The sequence below is a fragment of the Enhydra lutris genome, unplaced genomic scaffold, assembly GCF_002288905.1.
Source record: "Enhydra lutris kenyoni isolate GAN:26980312 unplaced genomic scaffold, ASM228890v2 scaffoldscaffold9, whole genome shotgun sequence".
In the NCBI taxonomy this organism is placed as follows: domain Eukaryota; kingdom Metazoa; phylum Chordata; class Mammalia; order Carnivora; family Mustelidae; genus Enhydra; species Enhydra lutris.
The window spans coordinates 7,717,598-7,744,880 of NW_019154093.1; the positions used below are offsets into that span (position 1 = coordinate 7,717,598).

General features: G+C 47.7%; 1 protein-coding gene across 3 annotated transcripts; it reads right to left on the reverse strand.

The window, feature by feature from the left end:
- Positions 1-581: 581 nt before the first annotated feature.
- Positions 582-27,022, reverse strand: LOC111143287 (organic solute carrier partner 1). Of its 3 annotated transcripts, XM_022496928.1 has the most exons (11): positions 26,824-26,992; positions 23,093-23,122; positions 17,904-18,058; positions 13,497-13,664; positions 12,883-12,963; positions 5,330-5,433; positions 4,748-4,876; positions 3,728-3,797; positions 2,173-2,312; positions 1,138-1,201; positions 611-916 (listed from the first exon to the last, which is right to left on the reverse strand). In XM_022496928.1, the coding sequence occupies exons 1-11, from the start codon at positions 26,933-26,935 to the stop codon at positions 800-802; spliced, it is 1,170 nt and encodes a 389-aa protein (XP_022352636.1). In that variant the 5' UTR covers positions 26,936-26,992; the 3' UTR covers positions 611-799. The 3 variants fall into 3 exon arrangements, with proteins under 3 accessions (XP_022352635.1, XP_022352636.1, XP_022352634.1); XM_022496927.1 differs by lacking the exon at positions 23,093-23,122 and having other exon boundaries at positions 582-916; positions 26,824-27,022; XM_022496926.1 differs by lacking the exon at positions 23,093-23,122 and having other exon boundaries at positions 2,173-2,315; positions 26,824-26,994.
- Positions 27,023-27,283: the final 261 nt, after the last annotated feature.

Here is a 27,283-nt window from a genome sequence, read left to right on the forward strand (position 1 = left end):
TGCCTCCCACGTATCCTATTCACTTAAGGCTCTGCCCGGCCACTGAGGGCGAAGTGGAGATGGATGTCATGGTGCATCATGCTAGGGGGAGGCCGGTTCTTTAGAAGACAAGAACACTTGAGTGGCAGAGTAAGACTCTGTGGGGGAAAGGGTACACATCAAGCAAACCGTTTCCTTGGGATGCACTGCCACATGGGATAAGCCCACACCACACAAAGGTAGCAAGAGAACAACAGACACCCACCTGCTCCACATGGGGCCCAGTTGCGTGTTCCCTGTCGTGGCCTGGCTTACTGGGCCTCTGAGGTTACAATTTCCAGGGTGCCGGGCAGAGGAGAACTGGCTAAACTGGGCCTCAACTGCCTTTCCCACCTATTGCCAACTCCCAAGGCCGAGTGCATCCCGGGAAGCTCTGAAGTTTCATGATGGCTTGCAGATGGGCATCTGTGGGCTGCGGGTGTCCACTGCAAAGCTACGATGGAAAGCAGCAATAGGCGTGCCCCCTCAGTGACTCTGGCGCTTGAACCTATGGCCCAGGATGCTTTGGACAGTTGCCATAAGGCAGAAGAAAATGGAAAACGTCCAGTTTAAAAGGCAGAATCTATTTTGTTGAAAACATGTGTATGTGTGTGCCTTGCAGACACGGTACTCCTTGAGGGAGGCTTGTGTAGTTCGTTACAACACAGACAGGGATGGGAGGTAACTGCTCACTTGGTCGAAAACGAGCAGCATCATTCTGCTCCCTGGGCCCTCCGCAGGGTGCCACAGGGGGCGGGGTGGGGGTGCCAGGCCAGCGCAGCTAGAACCCATCCATCATGGCCAGCAGATCGTCCCCCTTGCTGGCACTCTGCTTCGGCTGCTCCATGACCTCAAACTCCCCCATGATGCGAGCCAGCTCGTCGTTCCTTTGCCGGTCCTATTGGAGAAGTGAGAGGGCAAGGCCGAGAAGGGGGTGTGTCAGCATGGCTGCTTCTCTGAGCAGATGGTGTTGAAATTTGCCCCGCCGTTGTGATGCGTGTCAGGATAGGGACTCTGGGTACATGCTGCTGAGGGACGGAGGGAGGGCCTGGGATATTCAAGGTTAGCCCGAGATGAGGATGGGACTGACCCCTGGCTTGTGTAATCGCTGGCACCCACCTGAGTAGCTTGTATGTTGATAACCTCATAGGATAACTCTTCTGGCCTGGTGAGCGCAGCTTGTCTGCAGGAGGCGGTAGAGAAGCGGGTCAAAGGTTAGAGTTTTCTCCTTGCCAGCGTGGCACACCGGCATCTGATCATTTGGCAGCCTGTTTTTTTTTTTTTTTTTTTTTTTTTTTGCCTCACCTTCTGCCGCTTCCCTTCAGCTTTCTGCCCTTTCCCCAAGCAGTGCAGCCTATGCTCCAAAAAGTCAGGTCCTTATCTGTCTCTGTGCCTTTGCATGTACTGAACTGGGCTGAGAATGTTTTTCCCCCTTCCTCTGCTTGGCAAACTCCAAGACCAAGCCCGGATGCCAGCTCCCTCCATCTGCCCATGCAAAGTCAATCACTGTGTCCTCCATTAGCACATTTATGACACGACACTGAACTAACTCATGTCTGGTACATTCTCTTCCTACCCTGCGAGCTTCTGAGGACAGGCTCTAGGTCTTACACTCCCATCTTCGTGTCCCTGGCACTTAACCATAGTACCTGTCACACAGAAGTGCAAAAAGTTAGTTCAATGGGTATGGAACTAGAATCGCCTGGTTCTATATTGGGTTGTGAGGAGGATCACGTGAGATAATGGTGCAAGAGTGTTCTATAAACTGTAAATCTCTGTGTAAATCTGGGTGGGTTACTATCCTTATTCGTTTTGGGGGAGACTACCTTATCCCAAAGATATCATGCTCTGACTCTCCTCTGGTTTCTTAACAGATTTTTCTTACTATGATTATCTTGACTTCCAATATTTCTTGTTCAGCTATGCTTTGCTAAGTAAAATCTTAGAACTATTTCTTGAAAGAATCTAGAAGGTTCAGACTATTTAATACTGGTGGATTCTTCTTTAAGTAGGTGATTGAATTTGCTGGGTTTTCCTCTGTGACCTTTACATCTATGTTTATAAATAATACTGGTTTATAATGGCCATTTTTTTTGTTCTTATCACACTTAGGATTTTTAGATATGCCTTGGAAGAAACAGGTTTAAAACATACTCCTCCTCTTCATCCGTGGTGAAGAGATTCAACCGGAATCCTGGCTCAGGGCCACTGGGTTTCTTAATCTCCATCCCTCCCATCAGCCTGGCCAAGAAATTCAGCTCTTCTTTAGCAAGAGGGTTTGGAGCAATGATTTCCTGCTGAAACAATTTCATGATTTTTAGCCACATGAAGGTAATCACATTTCCTGCTGAGACCCCAGATACCCACCGCAGTATTACAGAACCAGGCAAAACAATAACTGTTTCAATTGTCCTGGGAAGAACTGTGTCCAAATAAATAGTAGAAAACAGGCTTAACCCAAACAAACAATCCACATCAGAAGCAGAAGGACTTTTAGCAAGGCAGCAAACCAGAGATTCTCACACTTTCAAGATGAGTGGAGGGCCCCAGTCATCCCCGTTCTCCTCAGACGACCTTCCTCCTTGAAGGAGAAGAACATTGCTTCCTCTTCCGTCAGTCTAGTTCCCGGGGCATTTACCAGGAGCCTCAGCCAATGCCCCAGGGCCAAGGGCACTCCTTTCATAGGAGCTACCACACTGCCCTCAGGTGGTCACAGTGGTGAACACACCCCAGACCCATTTCCTCCTCCTGCTGTCTGGCCCTGCTCAACCCTCACCCCTCCTTCCAAGCCCGCTCCTCTAACCCAGCTGCCCCCTGCTCTGCCTCCTCCACTGTCCTTTTTTTTTTTTTTTTTTGGTCACTCTGCCGCCAGTTATCCAAAGTAGAGTTCTCCTCTCCCTTCTTCCTCACTGGGGATAAACCCCTCTGCATCTTGCCTAAATGGCAAAGTCCAAATCGCTTAAGCCTCTTTCGAATCGGGCCCTAGACCAGAGTCCTGGTCTAGGCGAGTCTCTGGCCACCTCCCTCAGTTGCATTATGATCTAGCCAAGCGGGAGAGATGCTGCTTCCCCACTTCCCCCAAATACCGCTCTGCTCTTTTGTCCCTTGGTGCCCTTGCTTATACTGACACCTTGTTTCTGCCTGCCCATTTCTCCTTCTAAGTCACCTTTGCGTCCCTGGGTTCCCAGCCCATAGAAGTTGTTCAATAAATGTTTGCCAAAGAGCTGGGTATTTCCTGACCTGTCCTAGAGCTGGCTAGTAGCTACTTCTGCGAGATTTTATAAAGATGGAATTCAGAGAATCCAAAATCCCACTTGAACTTCGCTGCCACGGCATTATATGGGGTAGCCCTGCATTATGGAGGCTTGCTGCGATGATCAGGAGACACAGGAGCACGGACTCAGCATCTGCAGACCCAGGGGCCTGGGTACAAATGCTATTTCACCTGGCCTGGTGTGTGTTTCCTGCTTAATTATGGTGGCTGAGCTGAGCCTAAAATCACCTAATTAGTCAGATCACTGGAAGTCTTCATGAGAAACTACAATTAAAAACCTTTGTACTTGTAAGGCCAAACTGAGAAGATTGCAAACAATGAGAGTGAGGGAAACGCTGGCTAGCTTTGAAGTCTAGCGTTTCCACTCTTCTCCCCGTCCAGATTTTTATGTTGAGAAATAAGCTCTGAAGTTGAAGAAGGAAGGCAGCAGCTTACCTGTGTCCGGGAAGCTAAGTTTTTGGATGCTCCAGACATGTGGGTTTCCACGGGCCGGTTCATACTGTACCTGGTATCAACAGAAAACTGTGAAAACATCGTCCAGCCCTTTCACACCCACTTCCTTCTAACTCATAAATGTAGTGTGTAACTTTCATTTTTTTTTTAAGATTTTATTTAATTATTTGAGAGAGAGAGAGCATGAGAGAGAGCATGAGAGGAGAGAGGTCAGTGGGAGAAGCAGACTCCCTGCTGAGCAGGGAGCCCGATGTGGGACTCGATCCCAGGACTCCAGAATCATGACCTGAGCTGAAGGCAGTTGCCTAACCAACTGAGCCACCCAGGCGCCCCTGTAACTTTCATTTTGAGACGTTAAAAGGCATCCAGAGGGGCGCCTGGGTGGCTCGGTTGTTAGGTGCCTGCCTTCGGCTCAGGTCATGATCCCAGGGTCCTGGGATTGAGCCCTGCATCGGGCTCCCTGCTCAGCAGGAAGCCTGCTTCTCCCTCTCCTACTCCCCCTGCTTATGTTCCCTCTCTCCCTGTATGTCTCTGTCAAATGAATGGATAAAATCTTAAAAAAAAAAAAAAGTATCCAGAAATGTGCTGGGAGTACAGAATATAATGAAGTGGGTGTCAGCCACTCAGTTTCACGCTTTCCCAAAGAAAAATACCCGCGAAGCTGTGTGGAAATGGCTCTTCTGGGAAAGGGATGTATACTACCGCAGAGCACAGGAACACTATGTGACGGTCTCGCCTTTCTGACCTCCCCTGGGACACGGGTTTGGGCTAGTTCTCTTCCATGGCCATTTACTATCTTTTATCTCTTCAGCTTCATGAGCTGCCTTATGTTTGGAAATGTTAGGCGCCCTGTGAAAATGTCAGCGCTCTGCATGCATTGTATCTGAGGGGAAACAATTTCACTTGTCAGTAGGGATTTTCATAGCGGAAGTCAAGTTGCTTTTTTAAGTGAAGTGACCTCCCTTGGACTTGAACTCATTCAGGGAGGGAGAATTTGCTTACATATTAGTTCCCAGTTTCAGGACGCGGTCTCCATAAAGTTCAAAAGAACCTTCTTTTGGTGCGGTGACATAGTGCCCACCATGCTTGAATTCTACCTTCTTCACTTCTTTGCCCTTGTCGGTGAATATTCTACAATACAAATATTACATGATGGAATGTTCTCCAAGCTTGGGGAGTCCTGGAGGCTTCTTTATTCTTGGTACTATGGGACAAAAAGGAATTCATGCACTCCTTCAAGATAAAGATGTTGGCTGAAGCAATAACAGTGGCAATACAGTAAAAATAATATTTACCAAGTGCACGTTATGTGCTGGGTGCTGTGTGAGCACTTCAGAGTATTACTATCTTATCCACACTCACAGCAACCATTTAACAGATGAGGAATTGAATCCTGAAGAACTGGGTGGTTGGCCTCAAGTGTCCGCTGGGTGGCACCGCGGGGCATGAGAACCTGACCTTCTAACTGCCACACTTTACTGAAGGAAGCGGGGGACTGAGCAGGGTGGCACTCTCTGTGGCGGCCCACATGTTGGTTTCCTGGCACCCCAAACATTGGTCTGACAATTACAGTTGAGAATTCACCTGATGAGTCCAGGAACTTCAGTTCCCCAGGGAACAGGTCCGGACACCGGCAACACAAAGCGACCATTAGAATTCTGCACTTTGTCCTTTAGAAATATGGATACCTGGGGAAACAAATACACTTGTCATTTTCCTTGGTATGTTTTCCTAGACACAAGCACTCTGAGGAAGGGAAGTATATAACGGCTTGGGGATGTTACCTAGGGAGTTTATAACAATGAAAGGGAAAGTGGGGTGCCTGGGTGGCTCAGTGGGTTGAGCCTCTGCCTTTGGCTCAGGTCATGGTCTTAGGGTCCTGGGATCAAGCCCTGCATCGGGCTCTCTGCTCGGCAGGGAGGCTGCATCCCCCCCTCTCTCTGTCTGCCTCTCTGCCTACTTGTGATCTCTCTGTCAGGTGAATGAATAAAATCTTAAAAACAAAACAAACAACAACAAGCATAATCAGCCCTGAAGAGTTACAGTGTTGTACAAACAGATCTTTTGAAGTGTGTAGCAAGGCTTCCAGGTGTCCTGTATTACCTCATTTTAGAGATGAGGAAGCTAAAGCTCCCCGAGTGAGGGGACTTGCCCAAAGAGAACAGTAAGAGGGCTATGATTCAAAATGAAGTCCACACCCATTCCTCGGTTCCCTCCTGATCTTCCCATACAGCTCTGAGGCAGGAGCCATCAGAGCCTCCATTTTATGGATGTGGAATTGGCAGCTCAGACAGAGGTTGACACACTTCCTCGAGGATCCCCCAGCTCATAAGGGGCAGAGCCAAGGATTCAACCCTGGTGTTTCTGACTCTGGAACCCAATCTTTTGGCCATGTGCTGGACTGGTGGGAAGGGGCTGGAGCACGTGGGTCTGGTTGGCATTAGTGCCTGAAGGTTTTCTGTGTGACTGAAAACACCACATTATACGAATTTCTACTTCCTGGTTTGTGTGCCCTTTTTTTTTTTTTTTTTTTTAAAGTAATCGCTATATCTTTACCCAATATGGGTCTTCAAGCTCAAAACCCGGAGATCAAGAGTCTCATGATCTACTGACTGAGCCAGCTGGGCGCGCCCTGGTTTGCACACTTTGTGTTGACGTCAGGGTCAGATTAAATCCCACAAAGGCTGTAGCAGTTAATCAGTTCATTGGATCTTAGCTTCCTCATCTGTAAAAGGAGATAAATTTGAAGACCCCTTCAAACTCTAAAATGCTACAAGATTATATTCATAATATCCTCAAAAGCAAGCATCTGTTGCATGCGAACAAGTAATGCGAAGCGGCTGGCTCTGGGTTTTGGGTAGGTTACACAACCTCTCTGTGCATTGGTTTTCTCTTTGCTAAACTAGGGGTAATAATTCTATTATTTTTCAATAATTATAATTCTATTATTCAATTATTATAATTCAAATATTATTCAGTTCTATTCAATGGGCAAGTGCTACCAGCTAAATCAGATAATGCAAAGGCAGTTATCAGAGAGTCTGATGCACAGTAGGTGCTCCATGCATGGTAGCTAATACGCTCAGTATTACAGTCTAATTGGACACAGGACCCGAGCATAAAATGGGGAAAAGGGAGAGTATAAAGCAGGAGATGCTGGGTAGCATGTGCTTACTTAAGTAGCCCACTAAGGAGAATGACCACAGGCATGGGGGTGGGTAGGTCGACTGTGGGTTTGGAGGTGGGCCTAGAGGAAGGTGGGTGTGAAGACATTTTAGAAGCAGAGATGGGAGGGCACAGGCATGTTTTTTGGGGGGGAATGTGTAAACTGGTTTGATTGGAGGGTTTGGCTGGATGACTGTTAAGGAATTTTTAAACTTTGAGATTCTGTGGCCAAGGGATGTGAATACGAGCATGGAGAAAGAAATTTTGGAGGAGTGGGAATGTATAAGTCTGTGCTGGACTTTCTGTGAGCCTGATTGCAGCAATGTTGACTATGTCACAGCAGTTCTGAAATGTACATGCTTCTGTCCAGTGTGTGGCTGCGTTCGACCCAACAACCTGCCCTTGGCTGGATGGGACTGTTGGGTCTGTCCGCTTGCCCAGCCCCTCTGCTGGCCCTCAGCTGTAAGTGTAACTGTCCCCTGTCCTTCTCCTCTCACTCTACCCTTTTGTCCCCTAGCTGATCCCATCTATTCCCAGTGTTCACCTCTGTGCTGATGGCTCCCAGATCTTGAGCTGCCACTTAGCTTTCTTCTCTGGGCCCTGGATGCCTCTATCCCATTGCCTATTACATGTGCCCACCGACAGCTTCCATGGGATGCTCCTCAAACTCACCCTGCTCAGAACAGGGTCATCAATTGTTTTCCCAAACCCAATCCTCCTCTGGTGTTCCCAGTCGTCGTGGATGACACCGCCTGGGCACCACGCCAGCAATCTGCACTCCCCTGCCCCCTGCCTTCCCATGTCTATTTGGTCATCAAGCCCTGCTTCCCCAGTGATCACACCTTGTATCTGGTCCCTCTCCTCCACCCTGTCCCTAGGGCAGACCTTTGTCACCTTTGGCTTGGCTGCTGCAAGAGCCTCCTACCTAGCTGGGCTTCCTGCCTCCCCCTCACCTGGCTGGGGTCCCTCTCCGATCGGCTGCTGAAGACACTCTTCTGAACTGCTATCTGACCTTGTCCCTCTCCTGCTTCAGCGGCCCCCTACTGCCTGCCAGATAATGTCCCATTGGCCCTTGTTCTTCTCTGTAGCCACGTTCTTCCTTGACTCTTATGTTCCAGCCACACCCAAACGCCTGCAGCCTTCTGCTCCCCCGCCACACCCCCACCCGCCGAACCACCGAATACACCAGGCTGACCCGAGCCTCCCGCCTGTATTGAGATGGTGTCCTCCACCAAGGGTGTCCATTTAACCCCTCCCCATACTTCCCATGGGCCTGTGAAAATCCATTTTTTAAAAAAAGATAGCAGATCCTCTATGAAGACTTTTCATTTTCTTTTTTTCTTTTTTTAATTTATTTAAGTAATCTCTGTACTGAACATGGGGCTTGAACTCACAACCCAGAGATCAAGAGTTGCACGCCCCACCGACTGAGCCAGCCAGGTGCCCTGACTTTTGATTCTCTTTAGTAGAACTGACCACCCTCTCCTTTGTGATCTCTCTCTTCATATTCTTCTGTTTTAAAATCAAACGTCTGGGGGCGCCTGGGAGGCTCAGTCAGTTAAGCAGCGGCCTTCAGCTCAGGTCATGATCCTAGGGTCCTGGGATCGAGCCCTGTATTGGGCTGCCTGCTCAGCAGGGAGACTGCTTTCCCCTCTCTCCATGCCTGCTGCTCTGCCTACTTGTGCTCTCTCTCTCTGTCAAATAAATAAATAAAATGTCTGTAAGGTGCTTGTGCCTTTTCCCCTTCTCTAATGAGTTCCTGAGGGTAGGAAGCATGTTTCCTACCGAAAGAGGAAACGCAGGTGGGGCCTGAGTGGGGCTGAGGCGTGTCCCTGAGTGTTCGCGTTCCCCAGGGTGGCGGCAGGGCTCTGGTGGCCAGGAGGACAGTGAGCCAGGGATGTGAATGCTCCGGGAATGCGGGTGAGCAGCTTGGCAACTTCAGCAGTGCGTGAAGAGTGTAGGGCTTTGCACGGTGTTGTGGTTGCTGGTCTGGCCTCACTAGAGGAGGGCCGCACTGCTGAGGGCAGGAGAACCATGATGGGAAAGTGGGGGTGGGGGTGGAGGGGAGAGGTGGCAGAATGCAACCCTGCTTCTCACACCCTACCTGTGGATGAGGGAGAAGGAGCAGCCTCCACAAGGGGCCAGAAGACTTCAAAGGCCACCTCTATGCTGTAGGCTGATAATCCCTCCTCTGGGCTCTCGATCTGCATATTCAGTTGCTCACTTGACATTGCTACTCGGATGCCTAATTGGCAAATCAAACTTAGATAGAATTAATTAATTTGTCTACTCAAATATACTTTCCTCAGTCCTTCCCTCTCTCGGTGGCATGAGGCAGCAGCAGCTGCTCAAGCCAGAAACATGGCAGTCATCCTTCATTCTTCTTTTCCTTCCTCCCCATGTTCAATTTCTCATAAAGTCTCACTGCTCTTGCCTGGAAGGGATACCCCAGAGGTGACGACCTCTTGCTGTCTCCACTGGCAGCACCTATGCCAAGAACTTTCATTTTTGTGATTTCTATAAGTGTCCTCACTGCTGTCCCACCTCCGCCCCTGTCCTGTGCAGTTCATCTTCCAGAACACAGATCAGACGTTACCACTGACCTTAGGGTGCCTGAAATGTTTTCTTTACTCTTAGAACAGACGCCTCCCTAGGGCATAAAGTCAAGGCAGTCTGGTTATGGCTGACGTTTGGTCTGATTAGTTAGTGCCCCTCTGCACACTACACCTGTGACGGCACACCCCTCCTTGCCTAGACGGGCTTCACTCATGCTGGCTTCCTCTCTAAGGAACACATCGTGCTTTTTCCATCTCAGGGCCTTTGAATGTGCTGTCCCTTCCATTTAGATGTGCTTCCCTGAGATTTTTGTTAGTTACATTCTCAACTAAAATGTCTGTCCTCAGAAAGGCTGCCCTTGGCTTGACTTTGACTCTCTCATCTAAGGATGCACGGTCACCTACAGGAGCTACTAGTCAAGTGTGACTATTAAAATTAAGCTAAATGAGGGACGCCTGGGTGGCTCAGATGGTTGAGCGTCTGCCTTCGGCTCAGGTCATGATCCCAGGGTCCTGGAATTGAGTCCTGAAGTGGGCTCCCTGCTCAGTGGGGAGTCTGCTTCTCCCTCTGCTTGTGTGGGCCCTGTCTCTGACAAATAAATAAATAAAATCTTAAAAAAAATTAAGCTAAATTAAAAATTCATTTTCTCAGTCACACTAGCCATATCTCAAGTGCTCGATAGCCACATGTGGCTGGTGGCTATCATACTGGACAGCACAGATCTAGAACCTCCATCATGACAGATGTGCTATTGGATAGCACTGGTCTCACGTGACATCCCACCCTGTTGCCCTTTATAACTTTCCCTTATCTTGCCATCTTCCTAAGGTTATCAGAACAAGAACCTGACTTCCTTATCCTCCCTGCCTCTTCCTACTAGCGCAGAACCCCGTTAGGCAGGGCCTAGGTCCTGTTCACTTTTGTATCTCTAACACTGAAAACAGTGCGCTCCATAAACATGCGTTAGACCGACGAGTTTTACAGGGATGAGCTATTTCCAAGGGGAGTGGATCACAGAGGGGAGGGATAGGGAACATTCTATAAAGAGGCGAAGACGGAATGCTGTTTTCTAATGACTGAAACCACGGGGAGCACCCGAGGGAAGGAAGCATGAGTGGGAATGAGAGGACAGGAGAGGGTGGCTGAGCTGAGGAGGCTGCCCTTTTGGAGGCAACTCTGGAAGAACTCTGGAGGGCCAAGGGGGTCGGGGATTGGGATGGTTGTAAAGAACGGCTCAGGAGTCCACGCGGAAGTGGACTGCGGTTCCACAGGAAGTGGAACTGGCCAGCCCTGAGTGCAGGTCAGGCCCTCAAGCACACTCAGACTACTTCTCGTTGTTTCTCCATACCACAGAAAGCTCTGGATATCAGGATGAGGCGTTTTGTATTTGCTTTGGTTAAACAGTGAGCAAGGGAGTATTAGATCAGACCTGTGTTTTCTTGATTTAGTCAGTAAGTTTTACAAACAAATCTAAAGACTATCAAGGCTGTTTTGAAAACAGAAAATCCTCACCGGCAATCACAAATTGTGGCTGAACAGAAATACCATTCAAGACCAGACTCGGAAGACCAGCTGAGTGTCACGGAGCAGTGGCTGAATATTGTCAGGAGACGTGATTCCTGTTTTTTTTCATGAACATTCTGATGTTTCATTGCTTGCCTATTTAGCAAATAAAGCTTAATGTATTTTGTAGTTTAATATACTTTACTGATTTCGTTATAAGCTTATTATTAGGAGTGTCTTTATTATAACAAATTTTTTTCTTGTCAAAACTGCGAAATCAATACGGCTGCTCACATCACCATAATCCATAAAACAATGTCCAAATAGGCCCTGTTTAGATAAGAATCTGATGCAAAGCTTTCAATATTTTAAAGTAATACAAAACGTAATGTTATTTGTACTTTCATATTTTTTATTTTAATCGATGACTATTAGAGATCTTAATTTATATTGGTGTTATTATTCCTCGAGCCATAGCAAATAAAATTATTCATGAGGGTTAAACATAAAATTGGCCTCCGAGTTGGAATCTATTTGTCTTCCCTGGTCCATGGAAGGGAAATAACGATCAGGCACTAAGGACATCCTATTGCTTCTTTTTTTTGAATTTTATTGTGTGAATACATTACGCCTACACAAGTACAAGATTCCAAAGGTTCAAAGGGTATACAGTGGAACATAAGTCTCTGTCCTATTCCCACCCTCCATGCAGTTCTCCACAACCAGGAGGTAACCACTGGGACCAGCTTCTGGAAGGAAGCACTCTGTACTGTACACATATGAGCAAATACACACATATTACACACACCGCTTCAGCTGTGTGCTCGCAGTAAGGCATCATCAGATGAAGAAGGTAACACTCAAGAGAGGTGATCTGCCCAAGGTCACGGAGCTGTGTTGGAGCTGGGATTTAGAAGCAAGGATGCCTCACTCCAGAGCCTCGGCTCCTTTTGCCTTATCACCCATCCTTCCCTCAGCAGTGTGTTAAGTTATGGAGAGGATCAAAGTCCTATCCAAGAGAGTCAGGCACCACATTCAAAAGCTCCACAATGTGTTTTTAAAAGGTGTAGAGCTGTCCTGAGTAGGCCTGACAGGGTCAGGAGGCAGCATCAGTTGGGAGCAACAGCCAACAAGAAGAAGGGGCCCTGAGCCAGGCTGGGGGCAGCAGGAAGGGAAAGGAGGATGTATAACCTGAAAAGGCAGTCTCGGGAGGCCTTTAGATGAGGGTCAGAGAAGGGGAATCGAAGGTGATGCTCTGCTTTAGACTACTGAGTGAAGAAGTGGTGGGGCCCTCAACAGAAACTGGGACATTGGAAGTGGGGCAGGACTGGAATTTTGGAGACAAGTTTTGCTACAGACCTTACGCTGTAGTAGGTGGAGACGTGGGTCTAGGTGGCAGAGCTGGAGCAAGGGGAAGGTGTAGGTGAGACTCCAAAGTCGAAGGTGAAGGAAAGGGGGGAAGAAGGGGTGAGGGGCATAGAGCCGGGAGGGGTAGGGCAAGGCCAGGACGGTCTGGTGTCAGGAGAGTCCTGGTAAGGTGGGTTTCATGGGGTGGGACAGCAGCCTCCTGACAGCGTCAGATACTGGAGAGGTTAAGGATGCGAGTGGTTTGAGAAAAGGCTTTATTATTAATATCAGACTGGTAGCCTTGAAAACACATTTCCTCCGGAGAAGAGAATAAATCATATTTTCAAGGAACACATCAAGGAACTGGGAAGGAAGGGCGGTATCATTGCCTTCCTTGGTGGACTGAAAAACTGCTGAGCTTTCTTATCAGGAAGTTTGTCATTATGGAGCCAAACACAGAGGAATCACTAACGGGCAACCTCAGCCCTCTTCCACCTGATCACTTGGCACCCTGTCTCCCTCGGGTGGCGGTGGCAGGGGGCTCCCGGGGTCGCCCAGTCACTCACCCGGATGTGCAGGTCCTGGAAGAAGATGAGGAGCGTCTGCCGAATCAGCTGGAACTCCCCGTCTGAGAGTCCTCCGTATCTCTGCCAGAGGCAAAGCAAAGAGACACTTCACTTTCAGAAGTGAGGTGAGAAGTGCAGACAGGCGGCGCTAGGCGGGCACTTGGGGGCGGGGGCAAGAGAAGCTGGCAGGGGGCTCGGCTGCTAGGGTGAGCAGGGCGGCCCAAGAGCCTGAGAGCCCGAGAGCCAGACCCCATCAGGCCCCGCCCGAGCAGGGGACAATTCACCTTTCCTCTTCCCCAAAGATCTGGAGGGACCCTTCCCCAACATTTAGCAGAACGTCCACGGCCAACTGCCTTTTAGAAAAGTCAGGAGGTCACGGCCATGCTCTGTGTCGTTGCTTTCCCGACGTGGAAGGAGACAGCGAGAGGGCCTCAGATGGGAATGTCTATTACGTGACCCAAATGGATATGTGCAGAATTTTGGAATTTTTCAGGAGAGTGGCAGGCTTTGCCACCCCTCATCCTGTTCTGTCTGTCATAGAATCTGGCTGTTTCTTAACAAGGGAACGAGAACATGAACGGGGCTGAGCGGTGAGGAACCGGCGACCCGCTTACGTCAGTCAGCTGCTGGAATGTCTCCTCCACCTGCTGCAGGATGGCTGGGGAGTCTTGGATGAAACCCTTGATGGCGTCTAAATGATTGAAAGTGACCAGCAACACATCCTTGGGGCGGGGACACAGCAGTACTTGGTATTTGAAAGCCATAGTCATCAGGTCATAGAGCTGAACAAAATACATAGAAATAGACATCAGCGCCCTCACACATGCTTTCAGGCAGCATTTATGGAAAATCCGTTCTGGGCATCTCCTGGACCTCAGGCGACCACGTCGGTGATCACTCAGATGGAGAGCAGAAAGGAGATGGTGAATAATGACGCCAGGACGACAGGTATAAACCAGGGCATTCTCGGGAAAACCAGGATTTCTGGTCAGCTTATGCGTGCCACTGATGGAACACGATAGGAACAGCACTGGCAGCCGCGGGGCCCTGGACTGTGTCCTGGCCTCAGAGAGAGCAAGTTCAAAAACCAGGCCTCTGCTGCCACAGCTGATGTGCTGTGGATGGCCTTGGCCTCGTCCCTTTGCCTCTCTGAGCCTGACTTTTCTCATCTGTAAAAAAATACTCCCCCGGGCACCTGGGTGTCTCAGTCGGTTAAGCAGCCAACTCTAGATTTCACTTCAGGTCATGATCTCACGGTTGTGGAACAGACACCCACATTGGGCTCCACGCTCAGTGTGGAGTCTGCTGGAGACTTTTCTCTCTTCTTCTCCCTCCCCTACTTCGAGCTCGCTCTCTTTCTCTCTCTCAACTAAATAAATATGTAAGTAAATACAATCTTAAAAAATACTCCCTAATTTCCTGTTGTTGTTAAATAGCCGAGAGGAGTCAAGGAGAGAGTAGGTGTGCAAGTGGCAAGTGTGAAGTCTGACGACCGTGTAAGAGCAACTGTAAGTGATGAACAACACCTGATGAGATATCAACAAGCCCCACGTGTGGTCTGGCCATCCACCGATGATCAGAGGTGAGACACTGGTGAGGACCAATGTGGTCAAGATAGGTTTTGTGGAAGCAGAAGGCTGAGTCATAGGCTCACACTGACTGAGGGAGGGGAGAGGCATTCCAGGCGAGGGGAACAGTGCGCAGGGGAGCCTAGAGGCAGCAACGAGTATGCCATTTTCCTGGGACAATGAGGAGAACAGCCCGATTAGAGAGGGCAGTTCGTGTTGGGGTCAGTAGGAAACACAGTTGGATAAGTATGGCAAGGTTAGAATACTAAAGGTTTTAGAGAGACAGGCAAAATAATTTAGACTAGACATGGTGGGGATTAGGGGAGCTACTGAAGTTTTCCGAGCTGTCACGATGGAAGTGGTAATTAAGCTAGATTAGGGAGTCTGGCAATGATGAGAAGGGATGGAAGGGAGACTGGAGGTGGGGAGATTAGCTAGTAGCTGGCTCCTGATAGGTGTGCAATAACATCTAGGGACTATAAGAATGAAAAAAACTTTGCTGGAATAATTCAGACATAAGGCCTAGAATAAAGATGGCGGGCATGGAAAAAGCCATGAAAAGAAGTGGGTGTGATTCTTCGAAGGAACTGGCTAAGTAGGTTTGGGGCCACAGGACGGCTGTCCGAAACAATCACAGCGTTTTCTACCTGGTGCCTGGGAGAAGGCTGACGCTGACAGTGGCAGGGCGGTCTGGGGGCGGGGGCGGAAGGAACCAGTCTGGGAGAGAAGCTCTGAGCATGACCAATGCAGGAGAGGGACTGATCACACCCATGGAGTGTAGTGCTGGGCACACCCACATACATCACCTTGTTTCGTCCCATTCACTCACATGGGACTCTATGACGAAGATGGTAGCCCCAGTTTAAAAATGAAGAGACTTGCTTAATTTCACATAACTGGTAATAAGTGGCAGGGTGAGCTTTGAACTCAGGACTTTCAGATCCTAGCACTTGCTAGAATTTTCTACATGATCCCATTTCTCCAACATGCAGCTAAGCATTTAATTTAGAAAGCCGAATAGCCGGGAATACCCTGGGGCGTGTGTGGTGGGAATGTAGAATACTGAAGACATAGACGTGGGACTCTCTGTTGTCATTATCACACGTTAAGCCCCTGTGGTGGATAGGACACCATGAGAGGAACAAAGGATAAAACCAGGTAGAAGATAAAGAAATGAAAATTCAGAGTTATTCAGTAAATTGAGTCTACAGCTAGCAACTGGTAAGGCTAAGACTTGAATCCAGGTTTTTTATTCCAAATTCTGTGTCCTTTCTCCATGGAAACCTAAACCTTCTTAAAGGCAGAAGGAGAAGAGCGAGCAGTGCAGGGATGATTAACATTGACTGAACATCTATTATGTGCCAGGCCTACGTGTGTTATGTTTTCTCACTTACCCCTCCTGAAACTGATGAAAAAGCCATTATTATCCCCATTTTATAGATGAGAAAATGGAGGCTCAAGGAAATAAAGTAACTTTCCAGAAGTAAGTGAGAGGAGGTAAGGGCACAGTTAAAGGGAGACGGCTCTCTGAGGTTAGCCTGGCAGGAAGTAAGCACAGGTTTTGTATAAAGCTTAAAACTCACTCAGTCCTCAGGATTTACACAAATTCACATAATGGAGGAGCTAAAAAATGAATTCTTTAAAAATTGTTATTATTGGGCGTCTGGGTGGCTGAGTGGGTTAAGCCTCTGTCTTCGGCTCAGGTCATGGTCTCAGGGTCCTGGGATCGAGTCCCACATCGGGCTCTCTGCTCAGCAGGAAGCCTTCTTCCCCACCTCCTCTGCCTGCCTCCTCTGCCTACTTGTGATCTCTCTGTCAAATGAATAAATAAAATCTTTTAAAAAATTGTTATTATTATTGCTATTATTAAAAGTAACTGAAGTTCATATTTGATTCAGATTTCATTAGTTTTCCCCTAATGTCCTATTTCTGTTCCAGGACCCCCGTTACATTTAGCATCAGGTCTCCTTAAGCCTCGCTTGGCAGTGACAATTTCTCTGTTTTTGTTTTTGGTGGCCTTGAGAGTTTTAAGTACTGGCCAGGTACTTATAACATGACCTCCAAATGTTATCTGTTTGATTTTATTTATTTGACAGAGAGAGAGAGAGAGAGAGAGAGAGCTCACAAGCAGGGGTAGCAGCAGAGGGAGAGGGAGAAGTAGGCTCGCCGCTGAGCAGGACACCCCATGCAGGGCTCAATCCCAGGACCCTGGGATCATGACCGGAGCTGAACACAGCTGCTTAATGGACTGAGCCACCCAGGCGCCCCATCTGTCTGATGTTTTTCTCACAATCAGAATGGAGTGTAGGTTTTTGGGAGGAAGACCACGGAGGTAGAGTGCTATCCTCATCACACTGCATCAGGGTACACAAGATCAACATCACTTATCACCATTGACCTTGTTGTGTTTGTCATTTTCCCACTGTATGTCAGCTATTCTCTGCCCTTTCCATACTGCCCCTTTGGAAGGAAGTCACTGAGTATAGTCCCCATACAGGGAGGGGGGGTATCTATATTCTGAATTTTTGAATATTTTTGAATAGAAGATTTGTCTATTCTCTGCCATTATTTATTTGGAATTATTATTTAAAAAAAATCAGAGTGCCCCAATAATTTGTTTCCCAAAGAAACAAATATGTTCAGGGGCACCTGGGTGGCTCAGCCGGTTGAGCATCTGCCTTTGGCTTGGGTCATAATCCCGGGGTCCTGGGACTGAGCCCTGCATTGGGCTCCTTGCTCAGCGGGAAGCCTATTTCTCCCTCTCCCTCTGCCTGCCACTCCCCCTGCTAGTGCTCACTCTCTGTCAAATAAATGAAAGAAATCTTAAAAAAAGAAAAAAAGAAACATATGTTCATGTTCCTTTTTTTTTTTTTTTTAAAGATTTTATCCATTCATTTGAGAGAGAGTGACTGCGAGAGAGCACGAGCCCCTCGTGGGAGGGAGAAGCAGACTCCCTGCTGAGCAGGAAGCCTGACAAGGGGCTAGATCCCAGGACCCCAGGATCATGACCCAAGCCAAAGGCTTGGGCACCCATCCAATGAGCCACCCAGGCGCCCCAATATGTTCACGTGCTAAGTAAAGATTAAGCAGTTTTGATTCGGCTTTACAAATGCCTTGTTTCCTCATCACAGAGCTGTCATTTATTAAGAATGAAGCAGAATTAAAGTTTTTAGGGATAGGCACTTGCATCGGGTTGAGGAGTGTGTTCTTAAATATGGGTCTGAATGCCAGCTTCCTCTTTAGGTGGGCAGAATGACACGATCATCAGAGGGGGTGGGATGGATGACTTGAGGTCCTTTCTAACTCTGGAACTCAATACCAACAACTGATATTTGCACATATCTTTTCTTGGCAAGGCACCACAGCTTATCTCCTCTCATTAGACCCAATCTGTGCTCATGCACCAAAGATACAAGAAATGCAACAACGGGACAGAGGCAGTGGTCTCCTCACCTTATCCATGCTGGCCTGGTTCAGTCTCATAATGGAGGCATGAGCCAGGCGGTCGTAGACAGTCCTCAGGGCCTTCTTGGAGTAGAGCTCTTGGGGTTTGAATAACTCTTCCATAAACTTTCGATTGAACATGGTTGAGATGATGTCATTCAGAACTGTAGAGACAAGAGAGGAAATAGCTGAGCAAGGTACCAGAGGCAGATTTATTCAGGAAATGCTGTCTGTGTATGAATGGAATGCAGGAGCTGGGTCTATGCAGAGTGGGGATGCTGATGTGCTGGTGAGATCTGCTCCCTCCGGAGAAACCACACAGGCGTCCCAGTAGAAAGCAGGGTCCAGAATGCTTTATGAGACTGTCTCCGAGCAAACAGAAATGTGACAATGTACGAATGTGTTGTGCTTCAGTGGTTACAAACCACTGTTATACGTATGTTTTCTCACTTGATGATAAGGGAGATGTTTCTTTAAAAAGGATTCCTAAAGGGCGCCTGGGTGGCTCAGTGGGTTAAAAGCCTCTGCCTTTGGCTCGGGTCATGATCTCAGGGTCCTGGGATCGATGCCCGCATCCGGCTCTCTGCTCGGCGGGGAACCTGCTTCCTCCTCTCTCTGCCTACTTGTGATCTCTCTCTCTCTGTCAAATAAATAAATAAAATCTTAAAAAAAAAAAGGATTCCTATGAACATTTTAGAATAGATCTCTTCCTTAAAATGAGAAACAGCAGAGCTCTTTTTTCAGTTTGTTTAGCTAATCTATAACTTTTTTTAAAAAAAGATTTTATTTATTTATTTGACAGAGACAGTGAGAGAAGGAACACAAGCAGGGGGAGTGGGAGAGGGAGAAGCAGGCTTCCGGCTGAGCAGGAAGCCTGATTCGGGGCTTGATCCCAGGACCCTGGGATCATGACCTGAGCCCAAGGCAGATGTCTAATGACTGAGCCACCCAGGCGCCCCACTAATTTATAACGTTTTTACTTAAAATTAAATTTCACTAAAATGGGACCAATAATGGTAATTGACTTTTTTTTAAAGAACAAGCATTTTATGAAAATAGACGAGTCTACCCACTGGTTAGAGATGAAAACATTTTTAATGCTTCTACAAGACATATACTTCAGATTAGCACCATTTTAGAATGCCTTAATTTCTACTTTAGTCTATAATATTGATATTACACTGTGGTGATGTGTCTTATATTGTTGTTAAAACGGAAAATTTCCATCTGGTGAGAATAAAATCCAAAGGGATGTGCAAACCAAAGTGTCTATAATTCTAGTTTTTCATTCACTCATTCATTTCAATATTTTGTGCTACTTAAATAATATTAGCTGAAGGCCAGGAAAACCCTCTGGTATAAGAAATAGGAACAGGTATGTATGAATACAGATCATTTTTTTTTTTTAAGATTTTATTTATTTGACAGAGAGAGACACAGCAAGAGAGGGAATGCAAGCAGAGGGAGTGGGAAAGGGAGAAGCAGGCTTCCCAGCTGAGCTGGGAGCCTGATGAGGAGGTGGATCCCAAGACTCTGGGATCATGACCTGAGCCGAAGGCAGACGCTTAAGGACTGAGCCACCCAGGTGCCCCTGAACACAGATTCTTCTTCTTCTTTTTTTTTTTAAGAATTTATTTATTTGACAGACGGAGATCACAAGTAGGCAGAGAGACAGGCAGAGAGAGGAGGGGAATCAGGTTCCCTGCTAAGCAGAGAGCCCGATGCGGGGCTCAATTCCAGGACCCTGAGATCATGACCTGAGCTGAAGGCAGAGGCTTTAACCCACTGAGCCACCCAGGCGCCCTGGAACACAGATTATTCTTTTTTTTTTTTTTTAATTTATTTATTTGACAGACAGAGATCACAAGTAGGCAGAGAGGCAGGCAGAGAGAGAGGAGGAAGTAGGCTCCCTGCAGAGCAGAGAGCCCGATGTGGGGCTCGATCCCAGGACCTGGGATCATGACCTGAGCCCAAGGCAGAGGCTTTAACCCACTGAACCACCCAGGTGCCCCAGATTATTCTTAATTAAGCCAGATATATCCTGGCCTCAGGGTGACAGTATATGGATGCTGAATACTATGAATATACGTTCATAGTAATTAAAACTTGAAAGAAAACCGATGACTTACAATAATTTTACAAAATCAATTATTAAACATGAGTGATTGTCACTGAAGAATACAAATGCCCCTTTCTCTTGCCAAATGTTGCACCAGGTGATTGGCTGTGACCATGTATTTTAGAGACAGGGGGCAAGGTAGCTCATTCAGGTCATGGTTTCAGGCACCCTTTCCAGCTTTAAGTAATTGATAGAAGTACCCTGGGGGCCACGCCAGCATCGGGGGGCCTGGCTAGCCCACTTCATAGAGCATGCGACTCTTGATCATGGGGTTGTGTTTGAGCCCCATTTTGGGAGTAGAGATTACTTTAAAAAAATCGTGGGGTGCCTGGGTGGCTCAGTTGGTTAAACATCTGACTCTTGATCTCAGCTCAGGTTTTGATCTCAGGGTAGTGAGTTCAATTTCCATGTTGGGCTCCTTGCTGGGTATGGAGCCTACTTACAAATAAAAATAAATAAATAAATAAATAATCCAGCTTTAAAAAAGGGATCTCAAAGAGCAATTTTGGGAGAAGGGGGAGCTGAGGGCTGGTTGCATTTAACTCTTACATGGAAGGGCTAGAGAGAGAGGAGGGAAGGGATCTCCCATATTTTGACAAAAAAAGAACTAAATGACTGACTCCTTTCAGATGTGTTGAACTCACACTTGACCTTGGACTTTGAGGCTCTACCCTCTTTGTGAGGAAGAACCAAATCCATTACCAACACAGGGTATCTCTCACATCTGACAATGTGAACCCGTCGCAGCTTGCCCTTAATGTGCACTAACATTTCCCCAGTGCGGACAGCTTGGAGACTTAGGAACTTTTCTGGGTTTCTTCATGAATGGTCTTTTGGCTTAGAACTAAGCAAGCAGGGACCTGCAAGAAACTGGGTTTTCTACCTTTCTCTTACCATAGCCTGTATCAAGAGCAGAATTTACAAGCAAATAGGTACAAATGAAAAGCCACACGTGAGGCCTTGAGAGAAAGAATTTGAAGAACTTTCCATGGATTTATGTAGGGCAAACAGGTGTGCCCAAGAGGAAGAATTCCAGCTGCAGGATCACATCAGCTGATTCTGTCGATGCTTTCAGTTACTGCCATTTGCCTGGGTGCTGAGCCATTTCTCTAGGGTCTTTGAGTCCCTAGCAACATCTGTGAAAATAGCTAAGACCCAACTATATCAGTTCTAAAAGAAAGAAAATTGCGGGGGGATTGTTAGTCACTCTGGCAAAGTAAAAAGCAAAAGGAAGTCTTTCCCCCTGGGCAGAGAATAGGCTATACATCATTATGGCTCCTTGCACACTAACAACCAGAAAGTCTTCCTGTTGTTCAGAGTATAGCACACGCTGTCCCTGGGGGCCGAGCAGTGGATACAAATGACCCGGCAGAGGACATGGCAGTTTGATGATAGGGCCCTGGTACCCAGAACTCCCACCTCCAGAATTTAAGTCTTTGGAAAGAATATGGGGGCACAAATTGACAAGTTTATACCTCACACTCTGCTTTCCCTAGCACTTGGTTGAGGTGGGCCTAAATCCGTACCAGACATGAGATAAACACCAGCACCCAAAGTGGAACTGGCCGCTACCCCTGCCCTAGAGAAGCAGCCCACGTTGTATTTAAGTTAAACCCGAGAAATGGGTTTAAGCAGACCGGTCAGTCAGTCTTGGTGTTAGTTTTTGGCACTTGCATGAGCTTTGCATAATTTCATGAGTCAGGAATGCATTAGGAGCCAGGTTGGGGGGAGCGGAGACTAAGGGCAGGGAAGGAAGTAATTTTTCACAGGTGCATCAAAAGTGTTAGCAACTGAGTTCTTAACAGATCAGGTTGCTTGTCCCAGGTTCTGATTAGGAAGTCAGTTTCTGCTCATTATTTTGCAATGCCTAAGTTAAAATAAATTCCAATGATTCAATCATGTACACTAACAGCCTTCCTAATCCACACCTCTTGCTTGAAATTCCACACTGCGTCAAGAGGTGGGTCAAAAATTACTCATAGGAAATGGTAAGACAATAAAAATATATCAAGCACTTCAGTTAGGTTTTTCTTTGACCCTGGCCTGTAGAAATAATTCTCTTGATGAAAGCAACTGAGTTTTAACCAACCACCTGTGCTATACATTTGTTTATTAGGAACATGCAATTTGGAACCGAGGGTAAAAGGGAGAAGCTACTACTTCTGGATGGTTACCATTTTTGAATCCTTACTATGTTCCAGGCACAGGGCTTAGAACTTTCCATGCATTCTCTCTTTTAAGCCCCAAGACAACTCTGAATTATTCTCCTTACTCTATGAAGGAGGAACATTGAGTCTTCGAGAGGTTAAAGTCCAAGGTCACTCAGCTGGTGGCGGAAGTGAAACTGGGATGGGGTGTTTGGTTTTAATGCTCATTCTCTTAGATACTACATGCGCCATCTCCTCAGCATACTTGGTATGCTGAGAGCACTGAGACTCAATAGGACGATGGCTGATGACATGCATCAGCTACACCCAGGTGTCAAGTGATGGAAGGTCCCTGCAACATTTAAGGCGGAGAAAGGCTGAGGTTTTATTCTGAGGAACCGGCAAGTTTTTCTGGTTTGCCGCTAGTCGTGGCCAAAGGGGAAACTGAAGATTTGACACAAGGCCAGAGCGCATGCGCGTCCGGCAGCCATGCAGCCGCCTGCTTCCATTTTCCTCTGTCGCTCTAGAGAGACCAGTGTGCGGAGGAGAACAGTTCAGGGAGGAGCACTAGCGTCGAAGCATAATTCTTTAGCTGTGCGATACTGTCACAGAATTGTTTTAAGGACTACCAAGTAGGACAGCCGACCCAGAAGTGTGGCTGATGGCCTGCAGAACTTGGAACCGATGAGACAAATACCTCCTGGGCCATATGGTCCTTTGGACAAGTTGTGCTTGGTTTTCATCCTACATGCTATGCTGTATTTATTTAAGTGAGAGATTCCAACGTACAACCAGTCTCTTGGCTAAAGAGAAACTCACGCCTGTGTTTTTCCTTAGACATATTTAGAGTGGTCGCCCAGTCAGCCCAGGGATGAAGGACCCAGTGAGCCTGTGGATGCAGACTGAACGCATGCAGCCCAGAGATAGCATACCTCGTGTTCTGTCCACCTCTGTCCATTCATCTACATGAAGCATATAAAAAGAAAACACCGTTCATGAAGCAAGAACATTCTTTTCAAGGAGGCTTTAAAAATACCAATTCCAATGATCTGGTCAGTGAAACTTCATTTTGCATGTTTGCATTAATGTCTAATGTAAATACTCTCTGCCCTCCAGTTGAAACTTTGAAAAAGTTGATGGGTAAGTTAACAAGTTCCAAAAAAGCCCCGTGGGAGAGGAAACCCAGCACTAGCTCCCCTGGGGTTTATCTTGAAAGGCGAGAAGTCTCTAATGCTATGAGAATACACATCATTCAAAACAAGGCTTTACAAAGGCGCCTGGGTGGCACAGTCAGTGAAGCATCTGACGCAGGAGGACCGGGGCGGTGGTGCCTCAAGGGGCTCACGAACTCTAAGGGACCTTGGCTCCCCGCTGTTGACAAAGTGGAGCCGGCTGGCGAAAGCATGCCCAGGGTTCCCGCACTCTTGCGGGCAATGACGCTCAGCTCCAGCAGAGGTCGCTGGAGTGCCGCGCGCTCCCTGCCCCGGTCCTCCTGAGGATCCAAGGGAATTTGATAAAGCATGTCCCGCTCTTTCTGTTATTTTTCCAGATGACTTGCTTATACCAAATTCACTTTAGTTGTATTTTGAGTGGGAGGAAGGCCCAACGCTATCCAGACCTGCCTGCTGAATTGAAGCTAGAAAAAGAAAAATAGAACTTCGCCACCATTTGGTTGCTCAGTCCTTCACTGCGATCTGCTCACATTGGAAAAATCATTTACTGGCTGTGTGTCTCAGCAACCCCTCTGTAAAATGAGGGATGTAAACAAAATGTAATAGGGTCTTATTGATGGGGATTTGTGAGAGGACTGGCGTGAGGCCAAGGCGGCTTTTATTATTCTTGCTATTGCTTAAAACGGGGACAACATTCAAATGCAACACTCCGAAGTTGCCCCACGGCGAGAGCACTTCCTTTCTGTTGAATGCTAAACTAGAGGCTCCGCCGTGGTGAAAAACTGCAGCATCTGCATTGGCCTTGTGGGAGCCACAGGGCCTCCAGGAGACCAATTAGTTGTGTAAGAGAATGAAAACACCTAGAAGAAATATGATTTCCATTCACAGCATCAGCGGGGACTCATTGACCGTGGCTGGTGTTTTATGGGCCTCTGTGTACCAGCAACTGTCACAGCGGCTCCTGTGGCTACACCAGCTCTCACTGGTGGGATAGAGGGGGTGATTCTCAGCTTTCTGAATCCTGCACCCTCCACCTTGTTTACCGGCTGTCGTCTATGAGTCCCCATGAGCCAGTTACTTTCTGTCCTTTCTTTCATAAAATCAGTGGGTCCATTGGACAATTTTTTCAGAGCTCCCCCTTTCTTGATCTCCCATCCCCCCATCCCCAAGGATTCTGATACAGTCCCCCCACGTATGGAACTATAGCGTAGCAGTTAAGGACATACAGGCTAAGAGTATGAGTTCTGGAGCCTGATGACCTGGGTTCAAATTCTTTATTCTTCCTCTTACTATGTAACCCCAGGCAAATTAACTTTATTTTCCCCATCTGTAAAATGGGCATAGTATTACCTACATGATGGTACAGTTGTGGGGATTAAGGTCTTCAGAGAAGTCACCTAAACTGTGGAAGTAAGGAAGGGGTGTGTGAATGTGAATTACTAAAAACAGCTGAAACTCCTTAAAGCTGTATTTAGCAAACTCAGAAGAACTATAGCTCCTGAAGACAAAGGAAACCAGTCCCTTCATATTCACAGGGTCTTGCCCAGACCGCCTCTTGAAAGCCAACACCTGCTACTCATTGTGTTAAACATGTTGAATACATGATCTCATTCAATTCTGACAACTTTGCTGTGAGCATATGTGATGCCTGTTTTATGGAAAAAGAAACAGGCTTATAGAGGTAACTCTCCAAGGTCATACATCTAGTTAAAGGGCAAAGCTGGAATTGGAACCCAATTGTACGGCTGCAGAGAGTATGCTCTTAATTGCTAATTTATACCATTTTTCAAGATGCAGACCGCCAGTGCAAGGACGACCTGTCAGCTCACTAGTGCCATTAGCCCGAATGCAATCACAGAACATATCTGCCAAGGAAAACAGAACCCTCTTGAGGAAGAAATGGCAACATCATATAAAACAGCCAATTTAGATCATCAGTTCAACCAACATTGACTGAATACCAATTTATTCTGGTCTAGGAGCTATGCTAGGTGCTGGAGTACAAAGATGAAGAAGATAATCACGTGCGGGGGAGACACCCACAGACCATTTCAGTATAACTTGGCCAGTGAGCGATAAGATAGGGAGAGGCATGCATGGGGTGCGATGGGAGTATTCTCAGACCCTTGCCTGGTGTGGGGAGGTTTCCTGAAGGAACTGATTCTCGAGCCGAATAATGCAGTATGGAAGAGGAACCATTAGCATAGACATGGGATCTTTGGGGGTAGAATGGGGATTATTAGCACAGAAACGTGAATGAACATGTTTTAAATGTAGGCCTCCAAGCAGTTTGGTATTAAGATACAAAGTAGGAGGCAGGCAGTGGTGGAAGGTGGGACTGCAGAGGTGGAGACAGATCAGGTCAGCAGGGACCCAGAAATGTCCTGCCATACACTTGGTCTCCATCCAAACATCAGTGAAAGCTGACAAAGGGTTTTAAGTAGCAGGGCGTATGGACGGATTTGCATTTGAGAAAGCTCAAGGGCAGCAGTGTGCAGAATGAATGGAGAGGGTATGCGATAGGGAGTTCTTTTTATCTCTTTGTGCATGGACTTGGACTCAATCACACAGATACAGTAGTGAGCATCTGAATATGTATGCTTAACATCTGAATCTGTACGTTTAACATCAGTTGAGCATACGGATTGCTGGAGAGAATAAATTTTTAATCTAGGGTCATGTCAGTTACCTTTACACCAACTTATCTTTCTCTACCTTGAATTATATATTTCTTCAGCACTTAATCCCAGGAAACTTGGTGAAAGCAGTTGTTGGTTGAGAAGGAAGGAAAAGAAGAAAATGGTGGCAGAGAGTTCTGGGTGGCATTTCTCTGGAGATTAGATGTGGTGTATATGGATGACAGATTTTGCATTTTAGAAAGTCTCATATAATTATTTCCAGAACTGCCTTCTCTTCCAATCATTGTGAAGGGAATAACGCAACTTTCTTATGTTTTCTTTTACATCCATTATTTCAGAATCCCACCTTTCTAGAAATAGCTTCTGAAATTAGCAAGACTGGCCTCAGCTCAAGGAGGATAGGATACAGAGGAAAGGAGAATCAGCACCTGTTGGGGTGCGGGGTGGTGGGGGAGAGGATGCCTGGACTAGCAGGGTGTTTCCCAGGTGATGGGCGCTTGGTCTCCTATATTTGGGAGGGACTGGTTGTCAAGAGAGACAGGGAAATCACCTCTCCAGTTTGAGGGGATGAGGAAATGGGGTGTGTGTGTGTGGGTGTCAGGTCCCTTAATAATAGACCCTAGCGCGGGTGTTAAATCCTTCTGCTGTGAAAATATCTTTTGGGGAATTTGACTCCTGAGGGGCCCTGAGCGGATGCTCTGTGGCTACAGGAGCGCGGCGTGCAGGGGTGTTGGTCAGTCTGTAGGGGGGCCTGGCTGTGGAAGTCCGGCTGTGCGCGCGGCGGCGGCGGCGGCGGCGAGGGGACCGGGCGGCGGGGCGTGGGGCTGGCTGTGCGGGCCGGGCGCCTCTCACCTTTGCGGGCCTTGTCTGCCGGGATATTCTGGGCCCGCAGCCGCTGGTCCAGGATGTAAAGCATCTCCCCGCCCAAGTTCAAGAAGAGCAGCGGTAGAGTCCGCAGCGACATGGTGCCAGATGCGGGCGGAAGAGGCGAAGGGCCACTGGGCTGGGTAGCCGGCGGCCTGGATGCCCGGCCTTTGGGTCTGGTCGCCTGGTTGCCAGGGCAACGCGGCGGCTGGCAGAAGACGCCAATCAGAGGGCCGTTTGTTGGAAGGCTCCGGGGGCGGACGCTGATTGGGCCGGCGGCAGCGGCCTCCGCGGGAGGTTGCGTACCCGGCTCCTCCGGTGGTTTTCCCTCCAGCACGGGCGGTGGGTAGCTGCCGTGGCTTAGTTCGTTCTCCCGACCCGCGTTCCTCCGCCAGAGAACGAGGAAGGCCGGAGCAGAACTTCCAAGCGGTCTCGGGGTGGCCGGACC